Source organism: Falco peregrinus, chromosome 5 (assembly GCF_023634155.1).
Source record: "Falco peregrinus isolate bFalPer1 chromosome 5, bFalPer1.pri, whole genome shotgun sequence".
NCBI lineage: Eukaryota > Metazoa > Chordata > Aves > Falconiformes > Falconidae > Falco > Falco peregrinus.
The window spans coordinates 44,140,608-44,156,456 of NC_073725.1; the positions used below are offsets into that span (position 1 = coordinate 44,140,608).

The following is a 15,849-nucleotide window of genomic DNA, read 5'->3' on the forward strand; positions in this document are numbered from 1 at the left end:
TTTCCTGGCCCTCTTGTACTCGGCAGTACAGATATATCTTCAGCATCTGATTTGCAGTCCCTGGATGCCTCACTTCCTATGACAACTGTTCTGTTCTCATTCTTCCACCTTAAATTCTCCACAACTGAACGCATTTTCCCTTCATGTAGGTTTAAATTCCATGCAGTAATGCAACAAAACCGCAACTAACAAGAATCACACTATCCAGTTTCCTGCAACAGAGTTGCGCAGAGCAACCATTTAAAAAAACTAGTTTCAAATATAAACAGCAGAAAGAAGCTCAAGAGAATCAGAAGAGAAACTTGACAAGACATGAAAAAGAACATACGTGTTAGTATGGCCCAAGCTCAGTGAACATTTCCCATTCCTTGCCCACCCAGAAAAAAAAAAGGGGTATTTTTTTTTGAAGAATAGACTGTACAAGATTAAGTGAATATTTTTTTTAAAATCATAGAAATTCTGATAATATTTTAATTTTTAACTTAGCATTTTAATTACTTGTTCCTCTAAAAAGCTGTAAACATTTCAATACTAGTGCTGATGCAGTTAAGAATTCCACAACTTGACTTACAAATAACAACTATGAATTCTGTGGCTCTCTTTTGTTCCCTTTCTATTACTGCTGGTTGTACAAGGTGGTCTGAATCACTTTTGATTTTATTGATCCTAAGATTTTCTATTAAGGGTGTCTTACTTGTTGTACATTGATTCAATGTCATAAGAAAGTCTATAAAAATGGTTTTGCTCAATAAGTACTCTCTATCACTCACCCTATCACAAAAGTTACCTATATTTCATGTAAATGTATTATCCTTTCACTTCTTACAGTTAAAAATTATGTGCATCTGAAATAGACATGCGAAAGAGAAAATGTGCAAATTTTTTTTCCTCATCAACATAAGCTGGTAAAATGACTCTTATTATATTCATATATTTTGCATCCTAATTCTGAGTCTTGGCACTGGGAGAGGTGATTTTTCTCCTGTGACTGTGTATTTTACAGACTTTGTAATTTTTTGGCCAGCAGGAACAGTTTGCGCTGCTTGCTTCTGAGTCTCTGCAGACGCTGTTATGCTTCCTTAAATGTAGTTCAGTTCTGGGTTTCCCCTACAAAATTAAGGCAGGTTTTCAGAGCACTATGAATATTAATAACAGGACAAGCACTAATGCAAAAAAACCAATGCTGCCACTTTTACTTTGTATCATCAAATCAACAGATAGGTAGACATTTTCCATAGATGCTCACATGCATGTCCACCCAAAGTTTCCGATGAATGTTGCACAAGTATTTATCTTTGCTTTGCAATGTACTCCTTCCATCATCATCTTTGCATATTTTTTTGCAGAGAAATGAAGAAACAGTACAAAAAGAATGGTATGAAGCAGTTGTTTTGCTCAAGCACAGAAACTTGTAGTTGTGCCCTCAGATATAAATGCAGAGACAAATAATAACATAGGTTCAGAAAAAAGGAAGAAAATGTACTGCTTTTATCTATACAGCTTAACTTACTGATTTTCAAGGTGCGATCTGGCCCAAAAACAAAAAAAATAGTAGAAAGAACAGTCAACCTCATCAGAAAAAAACAGTTATTTTTATAAACAAGTGAAAAATACTACTATCCCAACCCCTTCGTACAAGTAACTTTTGTTGCACTGACCAGTACCTCACCATTGGAAGTTAATTTTAAAATTCTATATAATTATACAGGCCAATGATACGTGATAAAAAAATAATTTGTTAAAAAAGTAGGATATGCAGCCAGTACCAGGAATCAGATTTAAGACTTAAGTCATAACAACTGAAAGCTAAAGCAAACCATTCTTCTTTCCTATTTCAAAAAGTAGTCCATAATCATGTCTTATATACCAGCAGAAGATTTGTATGTCTATCTGTGAAATCAAAGAATTTCAGGATGCTACAAATGTGTTAGTAACACAAAAATAAGTCAGTTTAATCCACAGAGAAACTCCCTCTCTGCCTCCCGAACTGTTTATCTACTGTTGCAGTACTTCACACTGTTTGGTGTCTTTGCTTCATGTTCTGGTGTCTCCTGACTACACAGTTACAACTTGTTTATCTCCACGTGCTGGTCCAGCCTCTGCAACAGTGAGGGGTAGCAGACACGAAAGGAAAGGAAGCACTACTGTCACATCCTGAATCTTACAGCCTGCCTAGTAACTGCAGGGGCAAGGGGGAGGGGGGGGGGGGAAGAACAGGAATAGTGTAGATAACAGGAGCCAGTCCAGTGCAGACAGGATGCAGACAGAATCCCTCACCTACTCAGCAAGGTGACAATCAGAAGAGGTGACAACCATTTTCCCAGAAGACCGAAATCCATTCTGCCTCCTGCTCTCCCCTCAAGCCTTACATTCACATCAAGAATTATTTTTATGCCTTTGACTCATGCAGATAAAACAAGTCATTTGGATAGTCTTCAGAGGGGAAGACGGAACAAACCACAAGTTGAAAGAAAAAATCGTATTTGGTAGCTAAGCATGATTTACAAAATGCTACTGTGCAGGGACTCACAGGGAAGCAAAGGAGAACTTCCTGAGGCACTTCGAGTTTATTTTAATGCACAAACCCAATCAACTACTCCAGGACTCCTCACTCACAAGTAATAGCATGATGGCTGAGAAGCCTGCACTCTTTTCATTCTCTCACACCTCTCCTCATACACATATGGTGGATTGGGTTCAGATCCTTGGACAATTGAAGAGAGGAGTGGACAAATAATCAGCACCTGATGGCCATCTGGAAAAAATCCATCTTTAAATTCTGTTCCAGGGTCCTCTGGCACAACTTACAAGATCACCCATAAAGCTATAAACAGGCCTCTCTGCTCGCTATCCCGTATTTCTTCCTCCTTTCCTCAGCTGAAGGAGGATATTTTTATCTTTGCCTCTAGCTCCAAGGACTCTTTTCTCCATGACTCCTACAATGAGCTCACTCAGGGTACCCCAGGAAATCCATCAAATGTCTGTTTCAGTATTCCTTCCAGCATTTCGCTCCCCTATAGCATTCACCGTGGTAGTTCATTCTAAAGGCTTCATAAAAACAGAGCATATAAACTGAAAGAGCTATTTCACAAATCAAGAAAAACAGCTAATAAAAAGAATCTGCCTGGAAGTTTGCTAACACATACTCTTGGAACAGAGAGGCAAAGAGAAGTGGTAATGAAAGAAGATGACAGAAATGGTCAGGAGGAACCTGAGGAAGGACAGGACAGAGAAGAATCACAGAATCTGACAACTGCTGAAGTTGGGAGGGGAACTCTGGAGATCATCTAGTGCATCACCCTACTTGAAGCACAGTCAACTACAGCAGATTGCTCAGGACTGTGACCAGTCCCCTTCTTGAAACCTCCAAAGATGAACACACCACCACTTCTCCTGGAAACCTCTGCCAGTGTTCAGTCACCCTCACATTGGAAAAGTTTTTCCCTATGTATAAACAGAATTTTCTGTATTTCACTTTATAGCTATTGTCTCTTGTGCTTTCACTAGGAACAGTCTGTCTCTTCTTCAACCTGAACAGTGAGGGGTACGGCCATCCTACAGGCAAATAAACATCTGACCATAAGGATTTTTTTATTCCCATTTCTGAGGTTCACTCTCTTCCAAATGCCCAATATTACCATGATTATCCGATCCTGGTGAGAGTTGGCAGATAGAGATACAAACCTAAGCAAAAAAAATTCCTGACAAAGGACGGACTCTTAAAACATTAGACTATTAGGATAACAGCCTGATTCATTTGGGTGTGTCCCCTAAGGAAAGATGGCACTTCCTGAAAATTAACATTTTATGAACAAGAAAAACTGCAAGTATGTTTCTTCCTACAGAAAAACACCCCATACAGTTTCAGTTAGCCAAGTTGCTGTAAGGGAGGTACAAGAAAAGCATCTTCTCCCATATGAAAAGGAGCACTGCAAATTTCCAAGGACAGCAGCCTCAGACTGTGTCACCAGAGACTGGGACAAGAAAGCTGTAGGACAATACCTGTGATTTTGTATTAAGTTCCCCAAGAGTTACCAGAAAGTAATTTCCTCAGAAAGTGTTGGAGTCTCAGAACACACCTTAAACATCAGCCCTCCTTTTGATCTGACACTTTGATATCCTTCCTGCTAAGCACCGCTGCAGAACATCTCTCTTTCTTTTTTCAAGTTCAACTGGAGTTGTTGCTTTTGATTGATACACTGGATTGCCGCAGTCAGGAACTAAAGGCCACAGAGCAATTTACACTGTTAAAAAGTTAAAGAGATCAGTAGGTAAGGTACATGAAGGAAATTCCCAAGTAAACATAGCTGACATGAGCATACCAGTAACTCCTGTAGTTGAGTTCATCTAGGAGAGGCAAGTGGATGTGGAAAGTATCCATTCTATGCTGTGGAGTAAGGGAATGTACCCAACAATAACCCCCAACAAAGTAAAGACAAGGATTTTTCATCACAGAGGCATAAAGAAAAATCCTGTTTGAGACACTGGGTCCCCGTCTATACTCTTTATTTAGAGGATCCTTAAGACCTTAAAACTCCTTTTTTCTTCAGTCAGGAGGCACACTGAATTGGGGAGTTTTCCAGAATGGGAAATGAACCTTACAGCCTCTCCTATAATGCATCTGTGTTTCCTCCAAAGGACAAAGTTGAATGAAAGCCCATGGAAGCAAAAGGCTAAATAAAGGAGGGAAAAGCTCTGAAATTATATTGTATTGGAGAAGAGTGTTCTCTGGAAAGCTTTTAAATGTTGCCCTTTGACTTCTTAATAACATAATTTTTCAAGTGTTCTAAAGAGCAATCCATTTTCTATTGACTCCTCCAGAAAACAGTATTCTGATCTTGTTTGTTTTGCTCTCGTCATGTTATGTCAACATGACAGCCTGGCACCTGATGCTAACCATAATGGATTCTTGATAGAGGACCCAGCACTTCAGCTTAAAGTGCTGTCAATTGCTGCTTAAATGAAAATCAAAACAACAAATTTACAAAAACATGTCTCTTAGCTTATATAATATTTAATGGTGTTTCCTTTACCAATTCTTCCTGCTTTGCTGAGTAAGATAAACAACAGTTCTAAAGCTATGGCTTTTGAAAAGACACTTGGAGTCCTGCAATTAAACATAAGGGTTGTGCCTCTTCTGAACTAAAAGCACTAAAGATGTTTACTTGGAAACTAGAAAGCAACTATTACTGTAGGAAAGATTTATTCGTACTCAGAAGTTAACATAATTTTTTACATTACCTAACACAGAATTTGTTCAATCCCAAATTTTCACTGCATTGGCAGGAGGCTCAAGCAGTTCTCATGAATACTGGAAGGTAGTAATAATGCGATTCTATCCAGCCAAGTTTGGTTTCATGTGAAAGGCTTTTCTTGAACCATGTATACACTTTTTTCTACTGCACAGCACTGAAGCAGGATAAGACCTGAACAATGGCAAATTATATATCATGTATTTGGTCTCAGTTGGGAGGCTTGCAACTTTCTCTGAAAAGATAGCACAATGGACTAAGACAGCCAATAGGGCTGAGTCAGGATGGCAGTTTCTCTGCCCTTATACTCTTCAAATTATTACAGAAAGTATTCAGAATTTACTGATTTATTTTATGGTAAGATATAAATTGGATTATGAAAAGTCCCTGGAATCTTTATTTCAGCATTAAAACAATTTAGAGGCTAGGCTTCTTTACACAGTCTTGATTTGAATCAACACCAAGAAATCAAATTATGAACACTGGCCTTTCTTCCAAGTAGGTAAATCTGTGCCCTTATAATTAAGAATTATATCTGCAGCTACTGCAAATCTTTTACTGCCTAGTCTTGAAAAAAAGGCATATTGTACAAATCAAGCATTTTTCTCCATTTCTATGTCTTGAGTAGATCCTTATCTAACATTTTATGCCAGTGTATTGTAAACAGTCGCACCAAGTTTATACATAAGCATACTCCAAGTTTCTCATTAATATTGTTTATCCAGTCCTAGAATACTAAGTCCTCTGTTTACAAATAGAGAACAACACCAGAACAAGTTTCCTTACGCTTCCAAAGTGCCATGTCACCATGTTTCACACAGGTTAGGGAAAGCCATTTCTCTTACAGACTCTAGAGACAGACCACACTCCTTGGGTTAGTCAACATTAAGCCAAGACAGACAATTGATACAAGTGAGTTTGGAACATGTGAGCTGAACTGGAAATGTACCAAGCCCATCATGTATTGACATAGCACACAGTCATAAACCAGAAATTATTTCAGTCCTTACTGCATTAGTCTTAACTCATATTGATGCCTACCAGTTCACCTCTACGCCTCCCTGACAATTCGCAGCAGCCCCTAGTCCCTCAGAAGTATTATCACATCAACCATGGAGAAAACAGACCGCTTTAAGGCAAGGTACATTCCCTAAATGAGATTCTGATCTGTCTGGACTTCGTACAGGAAAGCTGTCCTCTCTAAACACCCTAACAGGATTCCTCCCGTCTGTACTTTTCTTGATCAGCTTCAAACAAGCTCTCCCGTTAAAGCCCACTGGCCTACAGAAATCAGTCCCACTAAAATCTCTTTTGCCAGTACTTCAAATAATATGGCTTTGGAGGCTTCCTTGAGGGCTTTTTAGATTTAGGCTCATGATTCACATGAGAGTTAAGGTACAGAGTTGTGAGCAGAAGTTTTGAAATCTTTGTCACAGTGCTTTCCACCATGGGCTTCTGAGGCAGGTGACATAGACATGAGGAAGTCGGCCAGCTTCCACTCTGCCCATCACCAGAGAGCTGTCACCAAATTAGACTCATGTAGGTGAAATCTTATAAAGTCCCAGTGGGTAAATTCACCCATGATGTAACTGATAACCTAGGAATAAGCGACAGGGGCAGCCACAGGCAAAGCACACACACGACTGCTTTAAGTTTGGGCCAGAGATTTGTATATATCCACATGTACACGGGTGCGCGCACTGATACAAAGGAGGATACAGTGAAAAAAAGACAGGAAGAGGAATAAAATTTTACTGCTCTCCTGAACCCCAAAATTTTCCATCAAATCACTAAAAAAACACTGAGGTCAAAGTTTGTATTCTTTTAAACAAATCTGTAAAAAGTACAGTTTACAAGTTCCTCTTAAATCTGTAACAGAATGGTAACTATGGTAACACAGAACCACTGAACTACAAGAAAATTAAGCAAACTCCACTCTAAAATCCACTGACATCAAGAGGAGATGTACATTCCACAAACTGTCCTCTTCCCAGGTGGCAGAATTTCAGCATGAAAGAATTTCTGTAAGTTTTATTATCAATAATTGCAATGGCAAAACATAAAGAAAAGTAAAACTCATGTATCATGCTAAATACCTGTGCTAGCATTTCTCGTTAGGTCTCCTTTGATTTTATCCATTAAACTACAGCGAGGTTCCCAAACAAGAAAGCTCTTTTTGCCTGCTCTCTGTTTTCTGCTACAGGTTTTTATTACATTAATTGAAAAAGATAATTTGTTAATTTCTAATGAGAAATTGCAACTAAATCCACAGTAAAACCACAACAGTAACAAAAAAACCCACAACTGTCACATGATAAAATGCAATCAAATATTATCAGTTGTCTCATCTAGCCTGGCAAACTTCCAGCATTGTATACAATCAAACAATAGGAAAGTGATATTGGGGGGTGGGGCGGGAGAAGGGGGTTGTCCATATATTAAGGAATTAATAAGAACTGCATGCTATGGACTACTGAGTAACAATAATAAACAAACATCATGCTTGGGTCACATAAGTCTTCATTGCCATTTTCTTCTCCCCTCCCCTCCCCCCTTTCTTTTTACATTTTAACTTTCATGTATTTCTTATTAACCTGCCTAAGTTTTGATTAATGTACATTTATCACAACTGGCTTACAGACTGCTCCATAAACTGATCATTCAAACAGTTCAGTGCTGACAAGGCTTCTAAATGTTTGCTAATGACAAATAAATTGTTTGCTAATCACACAGACATCTTATGATCAAGTTTGATGCAAGCTAACAATAAAGTTTGTTTAAGGCAAAGGAACCCTCTGGGTTGAGCTATAGCATTTCAAACATTAAAAACTACTTAGATACTTCGTATACTGTTGAAAATGAAGGATTTCAGTGATGTCAATGGACTTACAATAGTATGGCAACTAGTATAAGTGAGATCAGGAATTAAACCGAGTTTTGCAGTATTACACCAACCTACAAACATTTTTTACAACTAAATTAGAGTACTACTATGTATCAGTACAAAGAAATACTAATACTACTTAGAAAACAGAGAACTGGACTAACAGTCTAATATTAATGAGACAAAATAATTATTTGATTTACCTGACTTTGCAATTCACTTTGTTGCTTCAGGCGAAGATTTTCTGGTGTATCAGCCACTGTAGTGAAGGACTGCTTTGGGTAATGTCTAGAAGAAGAAGCACAAAGCCGAACAGTAAATATTTACACATGCTAGAAAGTCAAATGCATCCCAGCACTCTTTCCTACAGTGTGCAGAAGTCTTCCGTGGTTTCATGCGTTTCTGTCAGAAGTATTTACTCTGAAAATATTATGTCAGTCATGCTTGCAGAAACATGAACACGTTCCTGTAACGAGTCTAAATCCCACCCATTCATCTTGCTCAGACTGCAGAGACCTACCGGCCAAAATTTGTTTTCAGTAGTGAACAAAACTATGTTTAACTGCATTGTCTTGGTATAATCATGTGCTGAACAAAGACTAAAAGGCCTTAATATAGAAGTGTTCTATGGAAACTGAAGCAGTATCAGTGAATACAGCTGGAATACCATGGTGTCTTAAATCCATTAGTGCAGAAACCAGAAGTATCAAGGCAGGTAAATTCCAGGTACAGAAAGGTCAAATGCTTTAATGGTAAATGTGTGGATACAGGGCTGTGATGTCCAGTACCAAAGGCTGTAGTGTCTCAGAACTGCAATCTATCAGACATCTCTCTTTTCATTTGAAATTTTACACCTTAGACAACTTGAATAGTCAAAAATCCTACTCATTTACAGAACCATGATTTATTCATTTTCATGGATCCATCCTGCAACCTAACAGCCAAACAAAGAGTTCTATTACAGGAAAGACCACAAAAAGAAAGAAATAACAAAATTAAACAGCATATCCCAATATATAATAATATACCAAAATAGGTGTATTACTATGAACCAGCAACACTACGAAAAAAATTATTCTTACTAATTAATTTCCAGCACCTTTAGTCTCAAACCAAAATACACACCTTACCACGTGAGGCATTCATGCCTTCAGTTACAATTCGCAGCATCCCAATGTCTGCCACTTACCCTATCTGCGCCTCTGACATTTCAGAGGTGAAGACAAGCATAGCATTTTAGACACAGTAACATTTGCAGTTTAATTTCTACAGGGGGAGTAAGCAGTAAGTAAGCTTCTAAAGACCGAGGATATTCAGTATTAAACGCTTCCATGTTCAAACTGCAGGCTATCTCCAATGTGTCCTTTCAGCATCTAGTTCAGTTGCTATAGCTCCCATCAGAAATTTTCTGTGCCTTGTAAAGATGATACATACTTTACTTCAACATTGTATTTTGTTAGAAGGTTTTATTTTCTGTTTGCAAGTTTTATTTCCATGAAGTGTGTGGTTTCAGTAAAAAACAATTCATTTTTATTTGGGGGGGGGAACGAACCATGTGAAAAATTAAGGAAAATTGCAGTTTTTAGCTAAATGCTGAATGTTTCCTGCTCAGAAATGCAAAATAAATACTTGATGAGAAATTCTGCCTGGATTTCATCCAGTCCACTCTTTGCTACAGGCCTGATTCCCCCTATCAGACACCATCTAGCATTGCCAGACCCCTACACTGTAGCATGATGGAGTAGACTGATCTATCAAGAGGCTGTGGAATATTCTCTCATTTATGGTGTCATCACACAGGGAAAACAGTAGTAGTACAGGACAACCTGGGGATTTCAGGTTCCCTGGGACTAGTAACTGCCCAGAAAGAGAAAAGATGCAATACTTTGACTGAAAGAAGCTTTTCCTGACAAAAATGTAAGAGCCATCCCAGGTTGGATACCAGCAGACAGATGAATAACACCACTGTAAATTTAAAAATTTACAGTGAAATACATTTCCACCTATTATGTTAGCCACTTGCCTCAGACAACTCATGTCACTGAAAACAAGATTTCTAGGCAGGACATCCACCAGCCCATTCTTTTGTAGTTAGAGCCAAGCCCTCACAAGTCCCACCTAAGCTGTAGCTTTGACCAGAGAAACGCCTGGGAGTGCTGCATGCACTTTCTTCCTTTTCAAACCAGGTGCTCTCCCACCACCGCCCCCCTTACAGCCAGAGAATGCCAGCTGGCCAAACGGCTTAGCCACAGCTCCAACACACAGGGAGAAAGAACTAGACTTTGCTTAGAGGACATCAACTGGATTCAGCTCTTGCATGAAGCAGATGGTATCAGCACAGTGTAATACCTTGGGACAAGCAAGATACTTCCAGAAGAGCTTCTTTTTTTTTTTTATTTCATCTCTCCTATCTCACTCTTCCTTCTTCTGTATAAAGCAGAAACACAAATGCTAGACTGGCCACAAGGAGGGTCATAAGCCCTGTTCGGAAAACAGCAACGGACAGATGGGGAAGGCACCAAGCCACCTCCCAAGCGGGGCTTGCTGACACTCAAGGCAGATTGTAGCAATGAAGAGCATAATGCACACCTTAAAGAACAGCAGCCTTTCGGATATCCGGCCATGAGATATCCATGGATAAATCATGTAGATGACAGAATCCCTGCCCCTAAAAAACAAAATCAATTGCCACACATGCAGTTCAAAAATGATTTTATAGACCTGCTGAATGCCAAAAGCATCCCCATAAACTTTCATAGCACTGCTTTTCACTGTGGTTACACCCCATGACCCTGGTACTACGATCACAGCAATCACCTGTTCTTATCCTTTTCAAGGTGGAGAGTACAGAGTGGGAGTCAGCCTAGGTGGGTTTTTGGCCCAGTCCCCTGGTGAAATGTGGACAACACAGAGGCAGTTGTCACAGTCACAGCCCCCAGGGACCCCATCAGCAACAGCAGCAGAGAACATCTCTCTGCAACCCCAGACTCTCAAATCAAACCTCCTCTCTATTCTGTAGCCTAGGAACACATATCTTGTCCTCATCACACTCCAGCTTTTACTTCTGATTATTTGCAAAAGAAATGGTTTCTTCCACAATTAGTATTCATAAGTTCACCGCTATTTCAACAGTCAGAGCAAACCACTTGAAAACCAATGTATCTAAGATCATTACTTATTTTAGAAACAGTGGCTCTATACTTCAACTAAAAAAGGTATGCTTAGCCTTAAACAAGCAGTGCTTTATTATGCTTGAAATTAGTATGTAAACTGATTGTATCACAGAAAAGTATTTACACTTGGCCATGGAAGTAAACAATACACATGACAAGCGAAAAAACTTGCTGAAATTTAAATTGGCCTTTAAACTGATCATATTAACCACTTACCACAATGTATTATGGTGATTAAAAAAGAACCATTTAGCAAAATTAAATTAGCTGAACATTCTACTAAGGGTTGTCATTTTATCTGCAGCTGATTTATGAAACCACCCACACAGTATATCAAACTAGACATACATGGCTTTAGATACATCCCTTCTAAATTTATAGAAATTCTTGCCTCAAATACATTAAAAAGACTAGTATTAAATTTAAATTCTAGCTTCAGCATTCACATTTGTTTTAAGCTTACTGATAATATGTCTTCAGGATCATTAAAAATATCAGTATTTAAGATATTAAATTATCTGAAAACTATCAAAAATGCTTTGTACCACTGGATACTTTTGACTGAAACACAAGTTTTAAAATTACGAAATCTGCTTTTTAACTATCAGTTTAAGGCTATATGGCATTTCATTACAATGTTCTGAATAAAGAGAGTAACTTGTTGGCAACAGCCTTTAGTTCAAAAGGCTGACAGTGCTATCATGGTGCCTGGTAATCCGTTGCTTAGTTTCCCTTTTGTCCAACATGACATCTTGAGAAAAAGCCAGGAATTGGTTAAAGAGGTTGATGTCATGTCAGCTATTTAATAGCAATGTCCAAAGGATTATTATTTTTTTTGTTTTAAGTCTTTGTTAGTAGTCTAAGTCTACTTAGCAATATGTCTTGCCACACTAATGCTATTAGGATTAATCCTGTATAAAGATCTATACAAGAAGTCGCAGAACAAATCGGGATACACAGTATGGTGTCTCTGCTGTGGGTTACTGTACTGCCTGCTTCAGCTGCACAGCTTGATTAATAAATCAAACCACAACTCAATCTCTCATATTCCTCACAACTAATCTCCTTCACTTTCAATATATGGAAATAGTATCAGTGAAACCTCCAAGAATTCAGGGAAGTACCTGAAAGTTTCCTAGCTTTTCTAATGACTAAACATAGAAATTTTCCCAAATATCTGTTTAGCTGTAAGGTTTTCATCAGCTTTTCCATGCTTTCAAACCAACAAAATGGATAAAAAACATGTTCTGTGAGATAATGGGATGAGGATTCAGCCTCCACTCTTCTGAAAAAGGTCAGATGCAAAGCCTGAGATAAATTCAAGCACGTACTGAAATCAACTTGCTCATACCTCATTCTGACTTATCCAACATTCATGATAGGACTAAGACATTTTTATGTGTGTGTATTTTCTAACTGTAATGTTAACTGTTCACAGTTACAGAACTATAACCCTTGTCAGAATTATCGGATATCTGTTGGGTTACCTCTCCCCTAGAACACCTATCCAGTAAATTGCATGCAACATAAAATTTGTGATATCTTTTAAACGAGAACAGCCACAAAATACAGAAATCAAAATTATTCTCCTAAGCAGAGGTTCAACTCCAACACATGTTTTCATAACATAAATTCCCCTCACTGGCTGTCACATTAGGCTGTATCTGTCCTTTCCTAATTTTTGTTTGTAATACCTGTTCTTCTAATTAAAGCAAACCAAGCAAACCCTAAAAGATAAGGAGATTAAAAAAAGGGGGAAAGTGTGAACAAAAAAATAAAAACAAAATAAAATTAAACCAATCTTACAAGAAGTATGAAAAACTATAAATGCTAGTTATGCTTTTAGAACTAGCAATTCATTATAGCGTACACTAAAGTTTCAAATGGAAATTAAATAGTGGATAATGATGTAGCAGTTTGGATCCAACCCAAGCTCACAACAACTGATAGACAGGTCGGGAAGCTCCATCTTGGACCTGAATGGGCCCAATCTGTTAACTGTGATCTAAGCCCACATCCACAAACAGCATAAAAACACAGGGGGTCTCCAATTAGCTCTCAGATAAAAGACATGAGATGAAATAATTTACCCAGGAAAAAGGTGACAAGGTACTATGTTGTGGTCACCAGGGAATGTTTAAACTGGCAGCTTCCCACCAGGTTTGAAGATGCATAGGATTGCTTTCCTCTCCTTACCTTGAAACCGTGCCATTCACAGAAAGACATGCAACAGCAGAGAAAGAAGCAGCAGAAGAGAAATCTTGCCCACAGTTAACTTCTTGCTTTGAAATTCTTGCTGGGTTGCACTTTCTGCTCCGAAGCTCCAGGAGGCATTTCTCTGGGTTTTCTGTTTTGTATTGAACTTTCTGTGCGAGATTACTTAGTTGCATGTAATCATGAAGGCTTTAGGAGGAGGAATAATGTAACTAGTGGATAATACAGCTTTGGTACGACTGTACTCAGTCAATGAAGTAGACATGACTTCTCCACAAATTATTGTGAAGATGGCATTCTCTTTGGCTATTGGTATCTACCCCACTGTATGAAGAATAAATACTCTAGCTGCAATTAGTTTGCTTTGGAAAATACTTTTCCGTCTTTGCCTTCTATTGTCCAAGGGACTTACTTTTTCAGATATTTAATTTGTGCATCTGTACTTCTTATTTGAAGTAAAAGAGAAAGTTGCTCCCATATGCTAGCTAAATACAAGTTCCTGTTCATGAGAAAATTCCCCTAGAGAGAAGAGTTTGTATTGGTTTGGAGGAGATTTAGCAAACAGTAAGATCCTTGAAAAAAAAGAAAATTACAAGCAAGGATATTCCACTTGCTTGTTGGGGTAAGCCATAACATACTCCGTCCCAGAGCAAGCGAAAGGCCACAGATCACACTGTCATATAACCAGACAGATGTTGCACATCACTGTGCTACCAGACCTGCGCTTGATCCCTGTCTACAGAAACTGCTATCTGGGGTTCCCTTCAAAAGCTAAGGTTAGGGACCACATTAAATATTCCAACTGTATCTGGCCCCAAGACACAGGTTAGTGCCTTAGTGTCCTCTGCTAGAAGCTGAAAAAATGAGCCATTTACTGAAAAACAGCAAGGCAGAAAATGATGTTTACATTTTAGAGGAAACAGTGTAAAATTTGAGTAGCCAATGCTAGTATCAAATTTCATTATTCTTATCACTTGAAATTCCATACAGAAATTGTACTGTATCAAAATAGTAGGGTGGTTAGCTCTGCAAATGTACCTCATACGATGAAGAACACTTGGAATCACAGAGAAGTGGACTACATAGAAAACTTATAATCACTGGCAGAAGGAGCAGCTGTAGAAAACAGGTCTAGGCAGAAGATCTGGAAGGCACAGTAACTTATTTTAGAATTTAAAAAGCTGGTTTCTTTTGAAGAAGTAGTAAAATCTTGTGAATTTCCAACATTTTTACAGCCTGTATCCAAAAGCATCAACATTGATCAAGTATTGGCTGTTTTAGGGAAAACGTGTAGAGGTAACAACATTAAACTGTTTTGCAGTTACCATACCAAGATGACCAAGAAACCTACACCAAACACATTTTCAGGTGTCAGTCAGCAGATAAATGGGTTGTCTGAATTTGCAATGCTCCCATACCAAGGTTTTAATTTCAACCAGCTCCCCTGAAAGCTGCTCTGAGTAGGGCTGGTGAAGACAGAAGGACAAGCGCCACCAGACCACCACTGGCACCGTGTCACACAGGCAGCTGGTCACATGCTCTAACCACCAAGGAGACTGCTGTCTTCCTGCTTCCTGCAAAAATTGTTTCAGAATGAAAAAATCCTCCAGCTCTTTGATGTTACTCATATTTTTCCCATTTCTTACATTTTTCATTTGACTCCCTTATACAATTTCATATCTATTATACATAGAAAGATACATTGTTAAGGCGATGAGTAAGTCTCGCTTCTTAAGAAATGCAGGTCAAAACCTTTTCATTTTAAAGATTTGAAAACATACAGCAGAAGGGAGGCACAGTTCATATTTAAGAAACTTACCATATAGTTAAAATAATTGTTATAATACAGATCTCAGTATACATATAAATGCATCCACATTTAGCAAAAAGATCAAAAAGAGTAAAATCCAAGCACCATGGACGTCAAAAGCAGAACTGCCTGAATTTTCAGTGGAGCCAGGCACTCACCCTTTCAATAATTTACCTATTCCTCAGCTACGGGATGCCAATGGTTGGGGAAAGAAAATGAATCGGTAGCATACTGAGAACTGCTGGGTAGCCTGGAGCTGTGCAGGAACCCATCAGCAGCACAGTAATTGGTATTGACAACAGATCAAAAAGTGAGAGCCACTGCTGGAGGTGGATCCAGAAAAGATGCACAGAAAGTTCAGGGAGACCTGGAAGATGGAGATGACTGTGGCAGAACAAACCAATAGACCAAAATCTGGCTACAACAGTAAAATCTGTTGAAGAGCACAGGAAATCAGTCAAGAAGGGAGAAGACACATGCATAATTACATTTGCCACCACTAGGCTGCTCTCAGGA

At 38.6% G+C, this 15,849-nt stretch overlaps 1 protein-coding gene across 1 annotated transcript in view; it reads right to left on the bottom strand.

Moving 5' to 3' along the window:
* The window catches only part of NEBL (nebulette), a 269,776-nt gene that overhangs the window by 181,549 nt on the left and 72,378 nt on the right, over nucleotides 1-15,849 (bottom strand). The window contains exon 3 of the mRNA XM_055805484.1: nucleotides 8,340-8,424. Within this exon, the coding sequence (XP_055661459.1) occupies nucleotides 8,340-8,424 (85 nt within the window). The remainder of the gene's footprint in view (nucleotides 1-8,339; nucleotides 8,425-15,849) is intronic.